At 43.4% G+C, this 24,157-nt stretch overlaps 1 protein-coding gene across 1 annotated transcript in view; it reads left to right on the forward strand.

Moving 5' to 3' along the window:
- Positions 1-22,601, forward strand: part of ZMYM3 (zinc finger MYM-type containing 3) — a 271,782-nt gene extending 249,181 nt beyond the window's left edge. The window contains 2 exon segments of the mRNA XM_030209787.1: positions 10,624-10,764; positions 20,574-22,601. Coding sequence (XP_030065647.1) covers positions 10,624-10,764; positions 20,574-20,772 — 340 coding nt within the window. The 3' untranslated portion in view covers positions 20,773-22,601.
- The last annotated feature ends 1,556 nt before the right edge of the window (positions 22,602-24,157 follow it).

The raw sequence follows: 24,157 nt of genomic DNA on the forward strand, positions 1-24,157 counted from the left end.
ATTTTGCCTGGATTGTTTTCATATCATGTCTGAGAAGAAGGCCGATAGCTGAGTCCTGAGTCGCAGTCAGGAAGTTGAGTGTAGCAAGACTCAGTCTTGTGCTTCTCTCATGAATATTCCAGAAAGAAAAATATAAGAATGCAGGCACTGTGCAACTTCGTGGCCTACAGGCGTGCTGAGCTGCTTGTCAACAGGACCCTCCTAAAGAGCGTTTAATTTAAAAGTACTTTTTTATACTGCTTATTCCTCCAAGGAGAATTAAAGCAGATTACGAGCATGGAAGTGATGTCACTACTACTATGGCTTGATCCGTCTGGAGAAAGGAATATTTTAAGCTTTTAAAAGCTATTGTTATCAACCTGTGTGTGATAAGTGCCGGGAGAGAGTCTGAAGTGATGGCATTAAGTGCAATATTCTCAAAAAAAAACAAAGCAGCAGACTAAAACTTTAATGAACCCCCAGCGGCTGAGAAGATGGTGTGATGAAACACTTGACAGATGTAATCAGACCTTTTGCTCACTCTCTGAGTCAGAGATGGACAGCACATGTGTGAGTGATGAAAAATGCACATTATCTGGCAAAGAAAGATGCAGAATCTATTGAAAAGCTACACAGAGATTGGTCAGAGCGAGATGAATGCAGTCTAGGGAGCTGCAGTTCTACTTTTAACTCCTCACCTCTATTCACTTATACAATACCCATGTCTCTTTTATCGTTCCCCACCTTAGTAATTCCCTTATCCCCTTTATTTGTCCTGATTAGATTGTTAGCAGGGACTGTCTCTTCATGTTCAAGTGTACGTCTAGTAGTGCTCTAGAAATGATAAGTAGTAATAGTTTTCTTGCTGATGTGGCAGAGTTAGAATGGCAAAAACAAGGAGGTGTGATGACATGTGAGGAGAGAACTCAACTAGAGACAGCTAATAACACCTTTGAAAGCAGACTAGAGAGTATTAAAAACTGCATGGAAGAGAAATAGGCGATGGTAGCTTTGTACAAGTCCCTGGTGAGATACTTCTATAAGGATGCTAAAAGTTAGAAGCGCAAAATCTAGTCACTAAACTTGTATTCTATAATGGCAAATTTGTGTTCTTCATCTGTTATAGGATACTAGTGTAAGTCAGCAATTAGGTGTCCAAATTTAGGTACGACCACTTATGCTGCTCTATGACAGATGCAATGGAGCAGTTATGTATCTGACTGACCGTATTCATAATTTGCATGCTTAAAGTCAGAACAGCCATGAATCGCAAATGACCCATTTGCAGTTAGGCCCTAGAAACCTTAGGCTTCAAGTTACAGAATAGCTCGAAGTGTCCTTAGGCACTAATTGCTGTTTCAGCCCCATTTTGATGCTTCACTTCCATTTCAATGCCAAAAGTAAGCACCTTACTATGTAGAAATAGGGGCTTAGAGTGACAGCTTAAAAAGATATAAACAGGAGCAGAGGGAGTGGTCTTCGTCATAAGACCCCTAATTCTATATAGATGCTTAAAATGGTAGTTAGGTGCTGCTCTATCAGCACCTAAGTGCAAAGGAAACACGTGTACGGGTGGAGCACAGGCAGACTCCAGAGAATGCTGTAAGTTGTGCACTAACATTTACACCTGCCTTTTACGTGGTGTCCAAATGCTGCCTTAGGCTGTATTCAGTAATGGAATCTGGGCATACAGATTTTGGGTACCTAGGGGTCAATATTCAGCCGTCAGCAGTGAGCATTTTCATCACCACACATGGTGTTATTCCCAGATATTCAAACTCAGGACTTATGCAGGCTTTGGCTTGAATATTGGCTTATTTTTAAGCCAGCTAACGCATAGCTGCTTAATTCGATATGCATCACTTAAGAGACCATGGATTACTGCATAAATAATAGGACAGACATGCAGGGTCCCATTTCCTGCACTAACCCTGTCCGCTTAAGTGCTGAATGTCAAGTGGCCAAGTGCAGACCTCCGCCCCGCTGTGTGCAACATCAGCAGCACTTAGTTAATATTAGCAGCTAGCCCTGAACCAAGCGATTAACCGGTCAGTGACCAGCTAAATCGTTTTCAATATTGGGCAGCTAATTGTTAGCACCCTTTATAGAATTGCCCCAAAATGTATGGGGACATTACATGGTAATTGGGAAGCAAAACCAGTACTAGGCATACTTCTGTGGTCTGTGCTTGATCGAGGCTAAGTAGATTTGGATGGGTTGGAATAGAGCTTTGCAGGGGCTTCAGCGACAACTTCAGAAGTTTTAGAACAAGGACTGTGCCAGGCAGACTTGTCCTGAAAATGGCAGGGACAATCAGATCAGGTGTGCATATGGAGTATGGCATCATACCATATGTAATGAGTTTATCTTGTTGGTCAGAATGGAAGGATCATGCAGGTCGTTATCTGCCGTCATCTACTATGCTACTATGAGGCATGTTTTCAAAGCACTTAGCCTTCCAAAGTTCCATAGAAACCTATGGAACTTTGGAAGGCTAAGTGCTTTGAAAATATACCTCTATGTGTACTTTGGAAGAAAGGCAGGAGAGGTGAGATATGATAAAGAATTTGAAGTACATCCATGGCATATATGTACAGGAAATGAGTCTCTTTCAATTGAAAGGAAACACTGGAATGAAGAGCATAGGATGAGAGTGAAAGGAAATAGATTCAGGAATAATCTGAGATAAAATGTCTTTAAAAGGGTGATGAATTCATGGAACTGCCTTCCAGTGGAGGGTGGTGGAGATGACGACAACTGTATCCTGAATTCAAGAAAGCATCAGACAAACACATAGGGTTTGTAAGGAAGAGGAAAGGATAGTAGATGGAATGGATGGGCAGACTGGCCTGTCTCTACTATGGGATAATTTTCCAAGTGCCCATCTATCAAAGAAGGGATGAACAGATCAATATTCAACCCACGGGAGGAAGTGATGGCAGCCCAGGGCTGAAGCTCTGCTCAAGACCTGCATTATTAATGGGAATTATTGCCTTCCTCATCCTCCGTGATCATCTATTGCAATGCAGCAGTTGTAGGAACTGATGACCTCTCAAAAAATGCCAGAATTGGCCAAATCCTCATCCTCTGCCTTTGACAAATTGTCCAAAAACCACAGCCAGTAGAGAGAAATGCAGGTAAAATAGCGCCATTTGAATCCGAGATCAAAGAAGACTCGGGCTCAGACTCGGAACTCGCCACTGCACTAATAAGCATGCAGGAAATGCGCAAGTGGATGCTAGAGCTCGAGGCAGAATTTAAAACAAGTTCAGCTTGATTTAAAAGGAGATCGGAGAGCTAAGAGATAGACAAGAAGAAGTGGAGTTTAGAGAGGGGCAAGGCATGGGATCACCTGGAGAGCCTCAATTCCTGTCATGACTCCCAAAGCACCAACATCAGAGTTCTGTGGACACCACATGGAGGATTTAGAGAATGATCCTGGAGGCATAATATCTGTATGTGAGGTGTGCTGGAGGGAATCAGACTTTAAATGACTGCATGACTTGTGAAAGACTTAGCTGCCACCTTTTGAATGCAGCGGACTCCAGACTTTCCAAGTCTCCAGCTTTCAGCAGGAGATTCCCACTTTGGCGGGTTATCTCCAACACTCCTGTAAAGGCAGGAAATTCTCCTGCTGAGCCACTGCCACCACCGCGCTGCTGCTGCTTCTCCCAATGAGCATCAGTGGCAAACCAAGAAGAAGCAGGCACAGGCTGCAGTGTTCAGGCCCACACTGTCTGCTCTGCCGGTCTTCTGCCCTCCAACATCAATTCATATTCAGAGGCAGGGGACCAGCACGGCCAACAGTGCATGCCTTAACACTGCGGCCTTGCACCCAGAGGCTTGATGGGGTGCAAGGGGAGTGGCCACTTCCCCAAATGGATTTTGAATAAAATGGCACATGTGCAGATCAGCCCTTCAGCTTTACACTGATGCCTATTTTACAAAAGGCCTGCTCCCTCTGACATCAAAACCTGGCTACACTTCTGCCTGTGCCTGCTGCTCTTTGGTTGCCACTGCTGCTCATCAGGAGAAGAAGCAGCAGCAGAAAAAAAAGACACTGAATGAAAGAGGGGAGAAAGAGAGAGAGAAGTGGGAGATGCTGAATGGAAGGAAGAGAGGAGAAATGATGAATAGAAGATGACACTGGATGGAAAGAAGATGCTGAGTAGAAAGGATGGAGAGAAAGAGGAGAGACACTGGATGGAAGGAGGGAGAGAAAGGGAAGATGCTGGACGGAAGGGTAAGGAGAGAAAGAGGAGAGAGACTGGATGGAAGGGGAAGAGAAAGAGGAGAAACACTGGACGGAAGGGTAAGGAGAGAAAGAGGAGAGACACTGGATGGAAGGGGAAGAGAAAGAGGAGAAACACTGGACGGAAGGGTAAGGAGAGAAAGAGGGGAGACACTGAAAGGTAGGAAAGTTAGGAAGAGAGGGAGACACTGCATAGACAAAGGGGGGGGAGAGAGAGGAAGACACTGGTTGGAAGGATCAGGAGAGAACGTAGATGCTGGATGGAAGGGTTGGGGGAGAAAGAGGGGAGACTCTGAATGGAAGGTTGGGGATAAAGGGACACTGAAGACATATATTTATTTAAGAAATCTTAAGTCTAGTAGATATTTTTAATTTTTAATGTGAAGTATTATATTGATTAGCTTAATCGGTATGCATTGCTGTTTCTTTTTATGATTTTATGTAAAGATATAATTTCTTCTGTTCTGTAAACCACCTAGGACCATTTTGGAAAGCGGTATATAAACTTAAGATGGGGAGTGAAAGAGGGGAGACACTGGATAGAAGGAGGGAGAGAGAAAAAGAGGAGACATTGGATGGAAAGGGAGGAAAGGAGAGAGTTGGTGAAAGACAAGATAATAAGAGGAAGGGGCATAGGGGATAACCAAGGTAAGAGAAAGATGAAAAGCTGTAAGGAGATGATTTGAAAAAAAAGGGAAATTAAAGAATGATAGAATTAATTAAATCTGGACATAGAGGCAGAAAAATAAATTGAAGAAAATGGAAAGAAAAAGTAGAGAGAAAAATGACAAATTGGCAGGAAACCCTGGCAAGAGAATTAAGTGAAGATAAAGGAAAGCAGAAACCAGAGACTGGTGTCACGCTTTCAAAAGCAGGAACTGGGATCGTGAACCCTTGGGCCACTGCCAAGGAGCGGCAGTGGCAGGCAAAACCACCCCACACAGGGATAAGACAGAACTCTGACAGGGACGGCTAGTCTTCACCTGCACCTGGCCACCCTTCCCCAGGAGTTGAGCCCCTGGGTGCAGGTGGCCAGCAGGACTTGCCGGTCAGGGCCGGAACTGGATACCAGCAGGATACACACAGGGACTAGAATACACAGGGAGGCTAGGCAGAATACTAGACTAGGACTCTCAGACAGACAAGGAACAGATCTGAAAGCTGCAAGCAGCCACTGAAACAGGGAACAACCACAATAGACAGGAGACAGAACTGAAAGCTGCCAGGCAGCCACTGAACAAGAAACACAGGCAACCAAGAACTAGACAAAGACATACAAACAAGAAACAAGACTGGGAAACAAGCAATACAGAACAAGAAGCTACACAAAGACTAAACTAGAATCAGGCAAGAATTACAGACTATAAACTGGACTAGGCAGAAGTGCACCAGCACCCCAACATACCAGGGCCTTAGGCGATGCAAAGGCAAAGCAGAGAGTTTCCAAATGGCTAATAAGCCCAGCAGCAACTGAGATTGAGCTGCAGCAATCACAAGGCAGCTACGGGTGTTGTGCAGGCTCAAACAAGACAAGCAAGTCTGGCAGGCCAGAAGATCCGGACTGGACTGGGCTTAAGTCTGGAACGGGAAACAGCACACAGACAATCCAATGCAGCCACCAGAGGGCAAGAGGAACACAAACCAAGACTCAGGCAGAAAGCATACTGAAGTACAGAGAGGCTTAACTCACACAGGTGCAGTATAGTGGAGTAACCAGAGCCATGCTGGAAGCAGCCAGCACACAAAGACACAGGCAGAACTAACTCAGGAAGAACAGACAGAAGCCAGCTCAGAAGCGGACCACCGGGAATAAGGTGAGTCTGAGAGGGGTCACGACCACAATCGTGACAACTGGGACCAACAGAATTGGAAAAAGAAAGTTTCCAGACAACAAAGGTAGAAATAAAATTTTATTTTTAATAGAATAAAGTAATGTGGTAGCTGTGTTAATAAAGGTTAAAAAATACAAATAAAATGCAAAATAAGCTGATACCTTTATATTGAAATAATTATAATACATTTTTGACCAGCTTTCAGAGACCAATTCTTCCTTCCTCAGGTCAGAAGAGGATACCATAACTACAGTATACTGTCCTGACCTGAAAGCTAATTGTAAAATGTATTAGGCTAGTCCAGTGAAAAGGTATCTTCTTATTTTCCATTTTTAAGTACCTGAGCACTTGCAAGAGTGTTGGCATCAGTGACTGAAGCACACCGTTGACTTCCGCCTGCTCAAAAGAGCTTGGTGTAGGGAGTTGGGGCAGTGGATTTCTTTGGCTGGCGAGGCTTGAGAATCTCCGCTAGTGATTCAACCAGTGCCACAATTTTGGAGGGGACTTAAGTCCAAAGTGAGGGGGTCCATGGCCCCCTCATAGTTACGCTCCTGGGAGAATATATGCTAGATAGTGGTGTTATAGAGTGGACTGAAACACTTCCTGTTACCCGTCATACCAAACTGTTATTACACTAATAGATCTTCAAATTCATTTTTGAATCCTTTCAGTACCCTGTGGTGCGTATCATCAGGTCCAGGAGATTTACTACTCTTTAGTTTGTCTATATAGCTTATCATATCTTTCAGGTTTATCAAGATTTTGGTTCTTCCATACTGTCATCGTTAAATACCATTTCTAGCACACCTTCCTTAATAAAGACCAAAGGAAAGAATTAATTTAGTCTCTCTGCTATGGCCTTGGCCTTTCTCAGTGCTGCTTTTACATCTTGATAATCTAACACAGTGATTTTCAACCTTTTTCATGGCGTGGCACACTTCAAGGTGCAAACATTGTCGAGGCACACCACTGGAATCTTAACACGTACCCGCCCATCCCCGCTAAGATCCATTCCATCCCCACCCACACCTGTAACCTTCATTTAAATATGCTACTGAAATACATTAGAGCACCAGTAAACCTGCTACTGGGAAACTGGAACAAGATGGACTGTTACAGATTCCTACACAGACACCACATGCCAGCAGAATCATTTACCTCGATATCAGATGCAGAACTTAACTCTCACCTGATGCAAAATACTGAACCGCAAAAAAACATGCAGACAAACGCTGAAAATAAAGGACTCTGCATGTCGTGCAACACCAGAGAAATAGAAAGAAATGCTAGTTCTCCTGTACAGTTCAAAATAAAGCTGACAGATGTAAATTCTCAACACCAACATAATTCAATCACTAAACTGAAAACAAAAACATTTTTCCTACCTTTGTAGTGTGGTGATTTTATTATTCCAATCATCTTGTTCCCAATCGTTGGTTCTGCTTTCCTCTGTCTGTTTTCAGGGCCTCCTTTCTTTTCTCACCTCCTGCCCTTTCACATTCAGCTTCATCAATTTGTCTACCTCCTTCTCAAATCTATCTTGTCTCCCCTCTTCCCTTTGTGTTCCTGTCTCTTTTAGCCTTCCTTATCAGTGCTTTGTATCTAACTTTCCAGTAATTATATGGCTTCCTGTTTTCCTCATTTGAATCCTTTTTCCAATTTTGAAATATGTTTGGCTCTAATACCTCTTTTAACTCACCTTTTAACCATGACTGCTTTCATTTCACCTTCCTTCCACCTTTTTAATACTTGGAATACATCTAGTCTGTGCTTCCAAGATGGTATTTTTAAGCAATGGCCATGCCTCATTTATACTCTGAGTTTTGCAACCTCCTTCTTTTAGCTTTTTTTTTTAATAGTAGATTTCTTTATTGTCTTCAGTTGTATTAACTCAGATTTGATCATGTTATGATCATTATTTTGACGTAGCCCCAGAACCATTATCTTCTTGCACCAAGTCCTGCGTTCCATTAAGAACTAGATGTAAAAAGTTCCCCCATTTGTTTTATTAAGGAGCTTTTCCTCCCTAGCATTTCCTGACATCATATTTATCCACAATAACAATTAAATCAGAACAATATAATTACGGAACCCTATTAATAAAAAAAAAAAACAATGTGGTTGAGATGTAACCAATAACAACAAATATGAAAACAAGTGTTTTTAATAAAAATGTGATTTGTGCTTAGAAAACCAACAGAGTGCTAAATAATGTAACCCTAGGTGAGCCTCCACTTTTTCTATCATCACACAAAGTCCTCCCTTTCCAGCCTGGTTCCATTCTGGTTAAGGTGGAGCCCATCCTTTTGACATAGGCTCTCCTTGCCTCATGGGTCCTTGTTCATGGAAGTAGAAACATTTCTGAAAATCTATCCTGAAGGTTCTGGATTTCAACTTTCTACCTAAGAGCCTAAATTTGGCTTCCAAAACCTCCCTCTCACATTTTCCTATGTTGTTGCTACCCACATGTACCGAGACAGCCAGCTCCTCCCCAGCACTATCTAAAATTTTATGTAGGTAACACATTAGGCAGACAAGTGACCATAGGTTGGGGGAGGAGGCTGCAAGGGATATATTACGTGATTTCTGGTTCAGCTCCTTGGTTGTCCTCCTGCTCAGTTGGGGAATCTTTGCTCCCTTCTGTCTCTTTGCGTTTATGTTCATCTTTTATTTGATATACTGCTGAAGAGACGTACCATGTCAGCAATTTGCAATAAGAGACACATAGCAAGAAGTAAAGAAGAAAAGGAAACAATCAATATAATTATCACACGAGAGAGTAACTTCAGCAGAGGAACCAGACTCGGTGCTCTAACTTCATCCCTCGGCACTACAAAGAAATGTAGGAAAAATGTCAATTGGACTGCAGCCTCCTCTCAGCTCTCAGAGCTGGGTACTTGGCTATCGGAGCAGTGTCTGGAAGGCAGGCAGATCACAGTAGCTTAGCATGAGTCATACCTTCATGTTTTCTCATTCAGCATCTGTGAGATTTCAATCTCTGACTCTCACTGTTCTTCCAGAGCTCAGGGTTGGCATGTGGCAGAGCATCTTTTATGGATTCTGTAGGCATAGAGTTGTCACTGGCTTGGAATCCGCAAATTCCGGAAGTTCTGCAGGGGTTGGTAATGCAGGACCAGTCCCAGAAAACAGCGATGTGCCTGGGACCAGAGAAATGATCCTAGCCTGTGGGAAATGGGGACTTACAGATTAAATCTACCAGTGAAAGGAAGAGTCCACTTGCAAAGGAGAGTGAGAAGTAGGGAGCAGTGAAGGGATGGGTGAGTCCAACCTCCATGGAAGGGGAGCCGACTAGGGGGGAGTAGAGTGAAACAAAAGCCTGGGTCAAGAGGAAACGAGTAAACCGAGTTAAGGAATGATAGAATGTAGTGAGCAGAGAGCTATTAAACCCTATGCCCCCAAATATAAGAAATTGAACTATATTTTTAAGGAAAGGAAGGATTAAAAAGTGCAGAGGGTGGTAAAAGGTGGTAAAAATGAGGAGGGAAGAGCCAGAAGAAATTAGGGGAATATATGGGGAGGGGCAGTGAAACTAGTGAGGACGGGTTGGGGGAGAAGTGTGGTGTGTTGGGCTGAAGGGGTGAGAGAGTATGGTTTGGACTACCTACAGGGGGTGAGAGGAGAAGCAGAAACAGACAGGACTTTGAGTTTTGCCCTAGCTCTTGATTTGGCCACATGAGTCTTCCTCATTTCAACAATACCTGCCCTGTTCTTAACATTTAGATAATGACTGGTCATTCATATTTACAAGCTACCATAGCTTCTGTTTTCTTTCTTGTGTTGAGGGGGGAGGTGAAGGGACAGTGAAAGGAGATTAGTGTTTAGTTCATAGGTTCAGCCCCCTCCCCCACTCCCAATCATTTTCAAAAATTGACTCCTATGGTGGGAACAGAGGCTTTTGAAAAAAGAAGGAAAATTGGATGTTGCAAAGATTGCAAAAAAAAAAAATCTGTTCCAGTCTGCCAAAGACCTGGCACTAGAGAGCAGATGACACCTTTCAGGAGGCAACATGAAGCAAAAGCAATAGTGGAGTGCTTCAGCAAGAAAAAAAAAATGTAAAGTCCTGCCAAACTTCCTACTGAAAATTAATTGCAAGATTTGGAGACTCCAGTATGCCGTGACTGCAAAGACCTTGAGAAATCTCATGGCTGTTATTGCTACAGAAGGGCTTCTACTGAGTATGGAGTCAAGAGACCTTGAAGACATTATAGGTTCTTATTCTTAATTGCCTTTTGAATATTTCTGTAATTCTTGTTTCATTTTGAATGTGTAATGTGTGTTAGATCAGTCCTCTTATATTTTGTATGTGATTTGTTCCCCGCTTAGACTTTTATAGATATAGCGGGTTATAAATAAAGTTTTATTATTACTTTAGTGCATTTTGGATTGTAGTTAGCAGAGTGTGAAAAATGTACAAGGGTTGGTCTTTGTTTAAGTGGCTATTCGCTGCCTTTGTTTTTTTTTCTTCTGCCTTTCTGATTGTTTCAATGTCTTCTCATTTATTTTTCTTTGAACGGTGTTTTCGTAGCATCCTTCTAGCAGATGTGTGTCTCTTCTTTTCATAGAAGGCAGCTCGACCAAGCGGAAGCGAGAAGAGGAGTTACCTGTGCTGGAGCAGCGAGAGAATAGAATGAATCCTTTACGTTGTCCTGTCAAGTTTTATGAGTTTTATCTCTCAAAATGGTGAGAAATGTGATCTTAGTTTTCCTCTCAACAATTTCACCCTCCCCTACTGACATGCCCCCCACATAACTGATTCTGTGCTCTTCATCCGTTCTGCCACTCAAGTCACATAGATTTTGCACTGGTGACGTTTCTTTTTTTTTTTTTTACTGATTATTTTGAGTAGGGCCAAGTATTATTGGACCACTTTTATGGGGGGTCAGTATTTTTGTCATTTTGCTGCTTATAGGGTGGGGGATGAGACCCTGTTAAGCTATCTTGGCACAGTTGAGCTTTTTCTGGGGGGGAAGAGAAAAGTTTTATGGATTAGGGTGGGCTCTTTTCAGGGTGACTAATCCTTTGCCTTATTTTACTGCTTCACACCATTATGTTCCCCATCCTCCCTCATTCCCTCTTCCCCACTGTTGCACTCTCTACTTTCTTCACTCATCCTGTCTCATTGTTTATTTGTTCCTTCTTCAAATTTCTTTCATCTCTATTCTCTTGTCTCCCCCATGTCATAAGAGCATAAGAAAAGCCATCTGAGTCACACCAAGGCCCAATGAGCCCAACATCTTGTCTACAACCATAACCAAACCAGGGTACAAGTACCTGGAAGATTTTGTTTTATTTCTCATAGCTGTGGAATAACCAAAATGACCTCACAAACTGAAAATTCCACCAAAATAGTATCAAAATTAAATTTTTAATTAATACTGTCTCCCCCACCCCACCCCCCCAATGTGCAGTGACCAACATTTCTCTTACCAGTAAGCCTGGATGGCAACACGGAAGTAAGCAGGGCTGGTTGGGGCCTTGAACATCTGCATATCCTCAACATGCGCAGATGTTCAAGGTCCCGTACTGGCTCTACTTACAGTTACTTCCTACTACTACTACTATTTAACATTTCTAAAGCGCTGAGGAGTGGCCTAGTGGTTAGGGTGGTGGACTGAGTTCGATTCCCACTTCAGGCACAGGCAGCTCCTTGTGACTCTGGGCTAGTCACTTAACCCTCTATTGCCCCATGTAAGCCGCATTGAGCCTGCCATGAGTGGGAAAGCGCGGGGTACAAATGTAACAAAACAAAAATAAAATAAAAATACTAGGGTTACGCAGCGCTGTACAATTTAACATGGAAAGACAGTCCCTGCTCAAGGAGCTTACAATCTAAAAGACAGGTGTACAATCTAAGCAATCTAAAGACAAGTGTAGAGTCCGTCTGATAGGGCATACTATATTTCACGAAAGGTTAGGTGCCGAAAGCAGCATTGAAGAGGTGAGTTTTAAGCAGAGATTTGAAGATGGGTAGGGAGGGGGCTTTGGCGTAGGGGTTAAGGAAGCATAGGGTGAGGCAAGGCAGAATGAGCGGAGCCTGGAGTTGGCAGTGGTGGAGAAGGGAACTGAAAGGAGGGGTTTGTCCTGAGAGCGGAGGTTACGGGCTGGAACATAGGGGGAGATGAGGGTAGAGAGGTAGTGAGGAGCCGCAGACCGGGTGCATTTGTAGGTAAGGAGGAGAATCTTGAATTGTATGCGGTATCTGATCGGAAGCCAGTGAAGTGACTTGAGGAGAGGGGTGATATGAGTATATCGGTTCTGGTGGAATATAAGACGTGCGGCAGCGTTCTGAATGGATTGAAGGGGGGATAGATGGCTAAGTGGGAGGCCGGTGAGCAGTAAGTTGCAGTAGTCAAGGCGAGAGGTAATGAGAGCGTGGACTAGAGTTCGTGTGGTGTGCTCAGATAGGAAAGGGCGAATTTTGCTGATGTTGAAGAGGAAGAAGCGACAGGTCTTGGCAGTCTGTTGGATATGCGCAGAGAAGGAGAGGGAGGAATCGAAGATGACTGTGAGGTTGCGGGCAGATGGGACGGGGTGGATGAGGGTGTTATCAACTGAGATAGAGAGTGGAGGAAGAGGAGAGGTGGGTTTGGGTGGAAAGAAGAGGAGCTCGGTTTTGGACATGTTCAGCTTCAGGTGGTGGTTGGACATCCAGGCAGCAATATCGGATAAGCAGGTCGAAACCTTGGCCTGTGTCTCCGCTGTGATGTCTGGTGTGGAGAGATATAGCTGGGTGTCATCAGCATAAAGATGATACTGAAAACCATGAGATGAGATCAGTGAGCCTAGGGAAGAGGTGTAGATTGAGAAGAGAAGGGGTCCAAGGACAGATCCCTGGGGAACTCCAACAGATAGTGGGATGGGAGTGGAGGAAGATCCATGAGAGTGTACTCTGAAGGTGAGGTGGGAGAGATAAGAGGAGAACCAGGAAAGGACAGAGCCTTGGAAACCAAAAGAGGACAGTGTGGCAAGAAGTAAATCCATGTCAACGGTCAGCCTCAGCGTCTAGGCTTATTGCTGGTAAGAGAAAGCTGGTCATGGGGGGAGGGGGCACTGGGGAAGGAAGACAGAAGTCATAAGTTTCAGTCACTGCAGTTGGGAGGGAGGTAGGAGAGGGAGAGAAATGCTGGTGATGGACGGAGGGTGGAGTAGCCTAATGGTTAGTGCAGCGGGCTTTGATCCTGGCAACCTTTGGGTTCAGCTCGTGAACTTGGACAAGTCACTTAACCCTCCATTGCCCCAGGTACAACACTTAGATTGTGGGCCCTCTGGGGACTGAGAAAGTAACTGCCTATAATCTGTACAGCACTGCTCTCGTCTAGTAGCACTACAGAAATGATTAGTAGTAGTATAAGCCCTTGGCTTATATTCAAGTTAACAATTTTCCCCCTTTTTTTAGGGGAAAAATGTTCTCAGCACGTATTCAAATGGGAATCTTAAGTTTGCTTTGAATTATTAATTGAAGATTGAAGATTTAATTTTATTTTGATACAATTCCAAATTGTGGCTATGTAAAACGCACCTCCAACGTTCTAATGAAGCCTCCACAAGTCCCAACGTTCTAACTGCATGGTGGTGAAACTACAATTTGCCCATGAGTGTTTGCCCCGCCCTCGCGTCAAACGTGATGATGTCGAGGGCAGAGCAATGGCACTCAACCAATCGCAGGGGCAGACATCGATATACACCACCACGAGCCACTCCTCTCTCTGCCTACGAAACAACTCACAAAGCCCCTTGTCGCAACACCCAAGCTCCTCCGCTCCGGCACATCACACAAGCCCCCCCCCACCCCCCCCGGGGCAACACCCAAGCTCCTCCCCCCGCCCTACCAGAACAAAATACCCACTGACCCAACATCTCCGCAAACTAACACAAGTTGCCTAAAACTCGAAACACCCCCCCACCAACCCCACAAACACAAAACGCGCCCTACACAAAACCACAAAAACACTAACACTCACACAGACACACACGCAATCAGACATACACAGACCGCATCTCTCCCACTGACACACACACATGTCCGGCAGGTAACAGATGACTCCTGACCAGGTTACAGGCAGGACGAACCAGAACACCAACACGCAATTAAGCACAAGACTCCAACAATACTGCATTGTTAACACATGCATGCGAAAAACATCGCTTAACAACGGAATTCCTGCCAAGCATATTTTGATAATTGCTTTACAAAAATTTGACTTCTTCACATGTTCCAGAATACGGGCGCAAAACTTACAGCTTCCCTAAAACCGAACCACCGCAAGTCCTTCCACGAGTCAAAACCATGACTTACAAGCTAACGGACCCTTAACGACGCACAACAATCATTCCTTTAAAAAAAAAAAAAAAACACCCACTTTACTCATACAACGATCGGAAGGAGAGTAAAATCACAATGCAACATCGGAATTACAAAAAACTGACTGCTAAAAAGTAGCATTGAAAAAAACAAACTGCAGTCAACAGGACGTCCTTAGCTTTCACATTATGGATAGAAATGCACCATATAGATCTCTCCTCTCCATTTTCACTTCCATTACCCTACTTCCTTGGTACTTTCTTAAAAAAACAAAAAAAAAGACAATAATACAACTTACATACAGACACAGTAATAATTATGCCCAAACATCAAAGAAAATCTAACCAACAAATGGCTCAAATGGTTGTGTTAAGCGATGCAAACTTTGACTGTAGTCACTCCATTATGACCCTAGCCTTGCACACTCTCATTCACAGACACACACACACAAACCCTGACACTCTCTCTCTCACACAGACACACACACACTTTCTCTGTAACACACACACACACTTACACTCTCCCTCTCACACACACGCGCACTCTCTCACACAGACACACACACAAGGCTCAAATGGTTGTGCTATGCTCTGTAAAAGTTCACAGCTATCTCTTCATTTTGACCCTAGCCTTGCACACTCTCTTTCACACAGACGCACAGACACACACACAAACTTACACTGTCTCTCTCACACACACCCACACACACATATACACACTCTCTCACACACACACACACACACACACACACACACTTTCTCTGTCTCACACAGACACACATACATATCTCACAGACACACATACATATACATACACTACAAATACAAATTTTTAAATACAACCATGGTCTTTGTCTTTTTAAAATTCATTAATGTCAAATCTTGGAACACTGCCTTTTGAGTTCTTTAATATAGGGGTTAAAACAGTGCTACCCCGAGTAGAAGGAAATTTACCTAGCTTGAACTACAAATTAAGCCAGTTAGTAAAAGACTTATAAAATTATTACTGAAAGATCTCATAAGAAGGACATGCATCCAAAATAACAATGTGATGTTGCAGACTTTTTCAATAGAGTAGTGTGACCAGCAAGGCACTTCCACTGACAACAGGACGACGGAGCTACAGTAGAAAAAAACTTTATTCTTACAATGCCCGACACGGCACTGTGTTTCGGCCAAATGCCTGCCTCAGAGGACTTGAAATTAATGCATCTTTTTCAAGACAGCAAACGCTTGAAACTCCAAAGTCTGTATACATTGTCATTGGAAGTGCCTTGATGGTCACACTACTCTTTTGTTTGGACTCTCACACGTAGTGGACCACAGTCTTCCGTTTCTGCGGTCTTCTTGCGCCGAACTTTTTCAATAACCTGATGGTGATATTGGATCAAAAATATCCCAGATCCAGTCAAATAGAATTCCTACTCCATTTAAATTGACAATGACTCCAAGATCTTTTTATTGGGTGATGACTCCTCCTAACTCAGAATCCAGTATTTTTTTTTACCTGTAGCTGGGATTATTTTCCCAATGTGCATCACCTTGCAGTACTCTGGAGTAGTGGTTAAGGAGTAGCCTAGTGGTTAGTCTGGCAGACTTTGATCCTGGGGAACTGGGTTCAATTCCCACTGCAGCTCCTTGTGACTCTGGGCAAGTCACTTAACCCTCCATTGTCCCAGGTACAAAATAAGTACCTGTATATACTAAGTAAACACAGAATGGTGGAATATCAGATCCCATCCTCTTTACCTTTCCATTCCCTAGTCTGCATTCATATGCTAAGTAGGTGCCCAGTTCACTAGTCTTAAAAGATCCTTCTATAATATTTATTGAATTTAAAGATCAGAATCCACAGAGTAGACAGTTTAGATGGATATTTCCCATGGACCTGTACTATGATCAGGAATTTTGGACATATATTAGGGGGAAATGGGAAGAATATACAATACATAATGCATCTCATGTAGATACACCGATACTGTTCTGGGAAGCTGGGAAGGCTGTTTTACGGGGCAAGATTATAGCGTATAGTGTCAGAAAGAAAAAACGGAGAGATCGTGAGATCCTCAGACTTGGGGAACAGTTGGTGCAATTGAGGAGGTCTTATGGGCAAAAGTCCGCAAATCATGTTCGAGAACAATTATTAGCCACCCAGGTGGCCCTAAATGAGCTGCTGCATCAGCGAGCAAGTAAATCTGCCAAATATTATAGATATCAATTGTATAGGTTTGGTAACAAGCCAGGGAAGATGATGGCGGGTCTAGTGAGGAGGGCGAAGGGGCAGAGGAGAGTGTTGGCGGTTAAGACACAGACGGGAGGCTTGGTACATGCTGATGTAGAGATACAGGATGTGTTTCGGGATTACTATGCTAGGTTATATGCTAAAAATGATGATGATGATTTAGATCCTGATATATATCTAGAGAATTTCACTAAGCCAAAGATCTCAGAGCAACAGAGGAGGGAGCTAAACAAACCGATTGAGATGGATGAGGTCCTTAGAGAAATAAAAGGCAGTGCATTACATAAGGCTGCGGGGCCAGATGGATTTAGGGCTGAATTATATAAAATCTTAATGCAGGACATAGGGGACCTCTTAACTAAGGCCTTTAATAGATTAGTTGAATTAGGGGAGCTTCCGCAGTCTTTGCGACTAGCGGATATAATGGTCTTTCCGAAACCTGAGAGAGATCCGACCGTACCAGATTCTTATAGACCAATCTCATTGATTAGCTATGAGGCCAAGTTATTGGCAAAAATTTTGGCCTCGAGATTGGCAAAAGTGTTACCGAGAATAGTGGCAGCCCCTCAGGTAGGATTTGTGCAGGGGAGACAGAGTGGGAAAAATATTAGGCTGATATTGGCATCAATGGAGAGAGTGCGCAGGGAAGGTTGAGATTCCCTCTTGATCAGTTTCAATGCCGAAAAGGCGTTTCATCGGGTTGAGTGGGAATTCCTGTTTGTATCATTAAGGGCGTATGGTTTTGAAGGCTACTTTACACAAGCGATTTCTATATTATATAAGAACCCGATGGCGAGAGTGTTGGTAAACGGAGCGTACTCTCGAAGCTTTGTAATTAATAGAGGAACCAGACAGGGATGCCCTCTATCCCCTTTACTCTTCGCTATCACGTTGGACCCCTTGATCAGGGAAAGTTTGGGTAACACCGAGATTGCAGGCATAAAATTGGGAACCAGAGAATTTAAGATTTCGGCCTTTGCCGATGATATTTTGGTTCATTTAGCTAAACCGGAGAGCTCGCTGCCGGTGTTGATGGAGGTTTTTGAAGAATATGGGGCTTTCTCGGGATTTAAATTGAATTTTCAAAAATCTGAGGGAATGCCCATGACCAACACGGTAAGGGAGCAATGGAAGGGAGAGTTTCCGTTGCGATGGGCGAATAAGGAGTTCAAATATCTAGGCATAACGCTAACTGGAGACCTGAGTAGATTATATAGACAGAATGTTGATAAGTTATTACAGTATACGAGACATAAGTTAGCTGTATGGGAGGGGTTGCCTACAACATTAAGTGGGCGAGTTGGTTTGTTTGCAATGATGCTCTTTCCGAAATGGCTTTATGTATTAAGACAGCTGCCCATATTATTACAGACTAAAGATATAAAGAAGCTTCGAGGAATGATGTCTAGGCTCTGTTGGAGTGGAAAGAAGGCTAACGTTAAATTGGACTATCTTTATGGGAAAAGGACAGAGGGGGGCTTGGGGCTGCCCGATATTAAACAATATAATTGGGCCTGCTTGGCTAGACACCTAGCGGATTGGATATTGGAAACTGAAGAGCATACGGTATGGAGTATTGAGTGTGCATTATTTAGACCGTATCATCCCTATTATATGTTACATGTTCAGGGTAAAATGCTACCTAAGGAATGGGGCCATCATATATTATTACACCCAATGAGACGTATATGGCAGTACATATTAAAGAGACTAAATAAGAACCCACGGTGTACGGATCTCCTCCCACTAGTTGGGAATGGAGCATTTAACCCAAGGAATGCTCATCCGAGATTTATAAAGTGGGCACAGGAAGGGGGTGGTATTAGTGGCAGATGTTATGCAAGAAACGGGGAAGGTTATATCCAGGGAGGCCTTAGAGGATATGGTGGGAGTAGAGAATGTGACATGGTACGACTATTATCAGCTTCATAGCTATATTGAGCACTTACATAGAGAAAGATGTGATAGAGGGATGTATGAGCTACTGGCGACTTTGTTTTTGCCTCAGGGAAGAGAGCAGACTTCGGTGTCAATACTTTATAAACAGTTAAGTATGATTGCCCCATACTGAAGTTATGAGGCAGTGGCTCGGCGGTGGTCTGAGAATTTGAGGGTGGAGATTAGTGGTGGAGATATAGTCCAGTCACTGAAGGAGATTGTACATAAAGTGACTAGTGCCAGACATAGGGAGATACAATTTAGAATCATTCTGAGAGCATATTTTTCTCCCATACAGGCCTATCACGCGGGTAGACTGCAAGCACCACATTGTAGTAAATGTAATTTTCAGAGAGCAACACTAAATCACATGTTTTGGGGATGTCCAGTTATTAAGAAGTTTTGGGGTCCAGTGTTGGAATTCTGTGAGGCTCTGTTGCATAAGAAGATTGGGCTCACGCCTAAAAATGTAGTGCTGGGACTGGGGGGGAGTGGGTCAATCATGCGGTACAAGGAGAGCTTATTCATATATAAGGCACTCATTATTGGGAAACAATGTATTTTACAATATTGGACTCAGGATATAGGACCATCCTTTTGGCAGTGGAGGAGTTTGCTTCATTCCCTGGTGCGCATGGAAGCACATGCTATGAACCGTAGCCCTAGAAGTCAACAACGTTTCTGGGAAGTCTGGGAGCCGTACGTGCAGGCTCTATCAGGCAGAGCTCGCAGCCTATTGGTGAACTCACGTGGTAGATGGAAGGAGAGGATGATCGAATTCCTGTATGGGAGGGTGGGGGGCGGATTAGGGGAGGGGGTAGGGACTGCTGGGGGGGGGGAGGGTTGAAGGGTAGGAGGTTATGATGTTTAGAGTTAGGGGAAATGAGGCGTTAAAGGGCATTATGAGGAGGTTGGGGGTGGAGGGATGGAAAGTTAAAAACGACCTGTATGCCTATTTTGAATTGTGTTGATGTGACTGGGAGTCAGTTGATAGTTGATATTGTTTATATTACAACATGTGATGGCTTTAATAAGAATGATTACACAATAAAGCAAGGGTATAGTAGGGGTGGGGGGTGGGGAGAGGGAGGAAAACTTACAGCAAAAGTTTGATGACACTTCAGTCAAAGGTTTTGTTAAAGAAAACAGAGATTTGTATTAAGTACATGTTTATTGATCTTTACATGCTGTAAACTGTGACATCAATAAAAAGTTAAAATATAAAAGATCCTTCTATAAATCCTCACAATCCTGAGCCATTTTAATGACTTTATTTGGAAAATTTATACCTCGCCTATCCCTAGACAGTTTACATAGGAAAACCTACATTTAAAAACTAATCAGGCCCTACATAAAACAAATTACTGCGAACAGTCGAACGCCACAATATCAAATTCAACCCCCCCAAATTGGGGAATGCTTGCATAAATAAATGCATTTTAAGCACCTTCTTAAAATGCTGCAGAGATGGAAGTTTTTGGTCATCCAGAAGTTTGATCACCTCACTCGTCTCTCGTATCTCCAGATCATTTATGAATATGTAAACAGCACAAGTTTCAATGCAGACCTTTGAGGAAGTCCATTAGTGCCCATATTCCATGTGGATAGTTGACCATTTAATCCTATACTGTTCCCTGTTTTTTAGCCAAATTGTGGTCTGTGAAAGGGCATAGACTCCTATCCTATGACTCTAGGAACATCTCAGGAGGGACTCTACAGTCTTATCAATCATCTCATCATTATCCCCTTGTTTGTTTGTACCGTCAAAAAAAATCTAATACGTTTATAAGACAAGACCTGCCTTTGTTGCATTCATGCTGACTAATTCCCATAAAGTGTGTTTAACTATGTGTATATGGTCAGTAGGTTTAGGTGTTTGTTTTTAGTATAGTTTCAACCATTTTTCCCGCTATATCTCTCCATCATTCCCACTTTATGTCTTCCCCTTTCCCTCATTTTTCAATATGTCTTTGCCTCTTCTGATCTCTTTCTCACTCTCTCTCTCTAGCCCTGAGAACCTCCGGAATCGGAACGATCTCTTCTACCTGCAGCCAGAACGGTCCTGCGTTGCAGAATCTCCACTCTGGTATTCAGTGATTCCTATGGACAAGAGTACATTAGAGATTATGCTGAGCCGAATCCTAGTTGTGCGAGAGATCTACGAGGAGCCCCACCGAGGCCACAGCATGAGTGAAAATATGGATTGAGCTCCATGGTCAGGACTCCCTCTCGAACAGTTTTAAGATTTGGAAAGAGCAAGGCCTTCTAGGAGGATCCACAGAAGAGATCCAAAGGCTGAAGCTTGGATACAGTGAAACTGAGTCATGTAAAACAGTTGGTGCACCACAGGACTTAAGTCCATAGAACCATGAGCAGGAAAAGTATTGATGGCTCCTCTCTGAAATTCAAGCACACAGGCCTCCTCAGCTTGTCCCTTCTCTGACTGTTGCAAGTTTCCACCGTATCATCAACTATCTCCATCCTCAGCCCATTAAAAGTACCCTTATCCCTCCTTTCCTAAAGCAGTAAATGCTTTCCTGTACCCACCTGTCTGTGCAAGAAAAGACATGAGAGAATTCTAAGAGAGGGGAGAGACCAGTGTGTGCCATGAGGTGACATTATCGAGATATGTGCCTGTGCAGGAGGAGGCATTGCAGAAGCAGTGGAAGAGGCTTTTCTGCAGAATGGGACTTTTCTAGAATTCAGAAGGGAGAAGCCTATTTGAGAGAGAGGAGTATCCTGTCTGTACGGGAGGGACATTACTGGGCTTGAAGAGAGGGGAGAGCTTGTTAATACAGGAAGGGACATTAGGCTCAGAGTAAGAGGAGAGAGGCCTATCTGTGCCAAAGTTGGTTTTACACTGTTCTTATAAGTGTTGCATGCACAGCTCCCTGACACCAGTCTCCCTTTCCATTCTGTGCTGAGATGCACTGCTTACACTCTTCCATTGATGTGCTTTTCTGAACCTCAGGGATGGATTTTTCAAGTGTTATTTTCCTCTGTCTGAAGGGACCTGGAACCAGGACCCACCCATCAGTCTGATGGTCAGACTGATAAGCATTTGCTGAGAGAGGCTTTCTGCTCAGTGATTGGCATACTTAACATAAGGCTTGCCCAGTCCTAGCTCTAGGGAGCATGTAGGCAGTGGCAGACCTGTGAACTGAGCTGTGCGTGAAGTTTGAGAGGGTAATATGATGGGTCTACTGGAAGAGGCGTGTCACAGTCCAGACCTGCTGACCTCTCACCCTGTGCCTGAAAACAGTCATGCTCAGACTGGCTTCTGACAGCACCACAACTCGGAGCCTTTTGTTATGCTTCCTTTTCAGCCTAGAAAAAGTTCCCAATGTGCTCAGTAATAGAATTTATATTTTTAAACTTCTGGGTTGGTTTTGACAGTAACAACATTTGCCCAAGGATATCAAAAGAGCATCTTCCTGAGGTGTGGGGTTTTAGGGCTCTGAGATGTGCTACTTGTCCTGCTGTGACCCTTTGAGAAAGAAGCTGAATGCAATAGTGAATGTTGACAGTGGGGGCTGGTGTGGCAGCCATACTTTCCATGGAGAGGAAGGGAGGGTCTTTCTTCTTGCTGCTGGTGAGTATCCTCCAACCGTCCTGCACCCTGGCTGAAGATGGGCACTCGTATGCATGCAATGGACTATAGAGAGGGCTCACTGTAACACTCCTGCCACAGCCAGACTGTCCATGGATCCCTGAGTACTCATTAACTCTCCCCTCCTCTCACAACTCCCTGCACACCTACATCATAATCTGGTGCCACCTCTGTTTGCTTTTGTTATGGATTTTTATTTTATTTTTGATAACTGTAAATTGGTTTAGCTCCTGTTTAAAACTGTATATAAAACTGTTTTGGGGCTTTTGCCCTACCCTGCTGTGACAATGGACTCTGCTTGCTGCAGGCACCTCTTCACATGTTATTCATGGCAGGTGTCCTTGTTGTAGTTTTAAAAATGATGGTTGTGACTCAACCCTGTGTTTGTGAAAAAGCATTCACTGCAAATAAATACATTTAAAAACAGACAGACATGTTCAGTAATAAAATTGTGAAGTGGAAGGAGAAGGGCTGAGGGCGCATGGGAGTCGGCACTTCCAGTGTTAAACCAAGAAGCTTCAAACGTGCAAGATGTCATCCCAGGCAGAAGCTGCAGGCGATAGTGTACCAATGGGGAGATCAGCTGCCTCACTCCTACCAAGCAAGAGAACTACGGCCATTATTATCATCACAATTTATGTAGTGCATGCCAGATATACAGGGCGGGCATTGTACAGCATAGAAAGAAGGGACTCGAGCAGTTTGCTGAACAAAATTCCAATAACCTCCACCATGTGAAAGTTTTATGAAGTAGGTGGGATAAATGCAGCTCTTGGGTGTGAATAGTTTTGCTTCCTTCAGTTCCAAAAATTGTGGCAGTATGAAGAATTTGGGTGATCCCAGTGCTTTAGGAATAAATAACTGTTACATCCACCCTTATATGTAAATGGTAGCCACAGTATTCTGGCTAACAGCATTTTGGTTCGTTGCTGTATGCTAATAAAAAGTTAGGCTGTCTAATCTTAGTAATGTCTCTCTGCCAAAGAGAGACATTACCTGCTGAGTGTCACCTTAACTTCTGAAGGCAGATGGCTTGCTTCACAGTATCCTACCCTTGATAGCAAGACTGACTCAGGCCCCACTCATTGACGTAAGCTTCAGTGATGCTAAGTAACTACAATGATGCCACTCTAGAACCAAGACTAACCGCTAGCGGTAGTCTTGGTTCTAGAGTGGCATCATTGATTTTCTACCAAAGACGGGGGGGGGGGGGGGGGGGGGGGGGGGGGGGGATTTTTTCTTGTGTATATCCAGAAGTTACATACAATGAGCATCTATGGGAGACAGGTGATGAAAAGCCTCTAATGTAATCTAATATGGACATTTCTATTCCACTTTACCTAAATAGGCTCTAGGCGGATCACGGTCAAAATAAAAATGAGACATCCCATTTTGAGTTACATTAAATTACATATAACACAAGTACTCCTCACTCCATACTCAAGGGCCCTTCAAATACTGGGAAAACAAATAAAGCCTTAGGTAATATATCAGATATCCATAACACCAGACTGTTCGTAGTATCTGAAGATTGTAGAGTGGCCAATGTAATGCACAAAACATCCAAAATACGAAAGAAGGTCATTTTCAAAAAAGAAAAATGTCTTTTTTTTTTTAACTCTTGTTTATTGACACGAAGCAATTTTACATACATAAGGCATGAAGCTTCTGATAAAGCAACAATTAAAACAGGTACAACTAACATGATAATACAATGGTGTCATGAATTTTTAGAGTAACTTATCCCTGTCTGAAAAACACCTCAATCCCTCCCAATCCCCCCCTTCAAGAGTTTAAGATTCTACTACGCATTATTGGAGTGAGTGAGTCCCAGAAGGGGGCCCATGTTTTACAATAAATGTCCCCCCTCCTTGGGGCCAAATATGATATTCCTTTCCTCTCCAGTGAACAAAGGTGGATCATAGATGAGCACCAATGAGGCACAGTAGGTTGCTCTGGACTTAACCATATTTGTAGAATCA

The sequence above is a fragment of the Microcaecilia unicolor genome, chromosome 7, assembly GCF_901765095.1.
Source record: "Microcaecilia unicolor chromosome 7, aMicUni1.1, whole genome shotgun sequence".
In the NCBI taxonomy this organism is placed as follows: domain Eukaryota; kingdom Metazoa; phylum Chordata; class Amphibia; order Gymnophiona; family Siphonopidae; genus Microcaecilia; species Microcaecilia unicolor.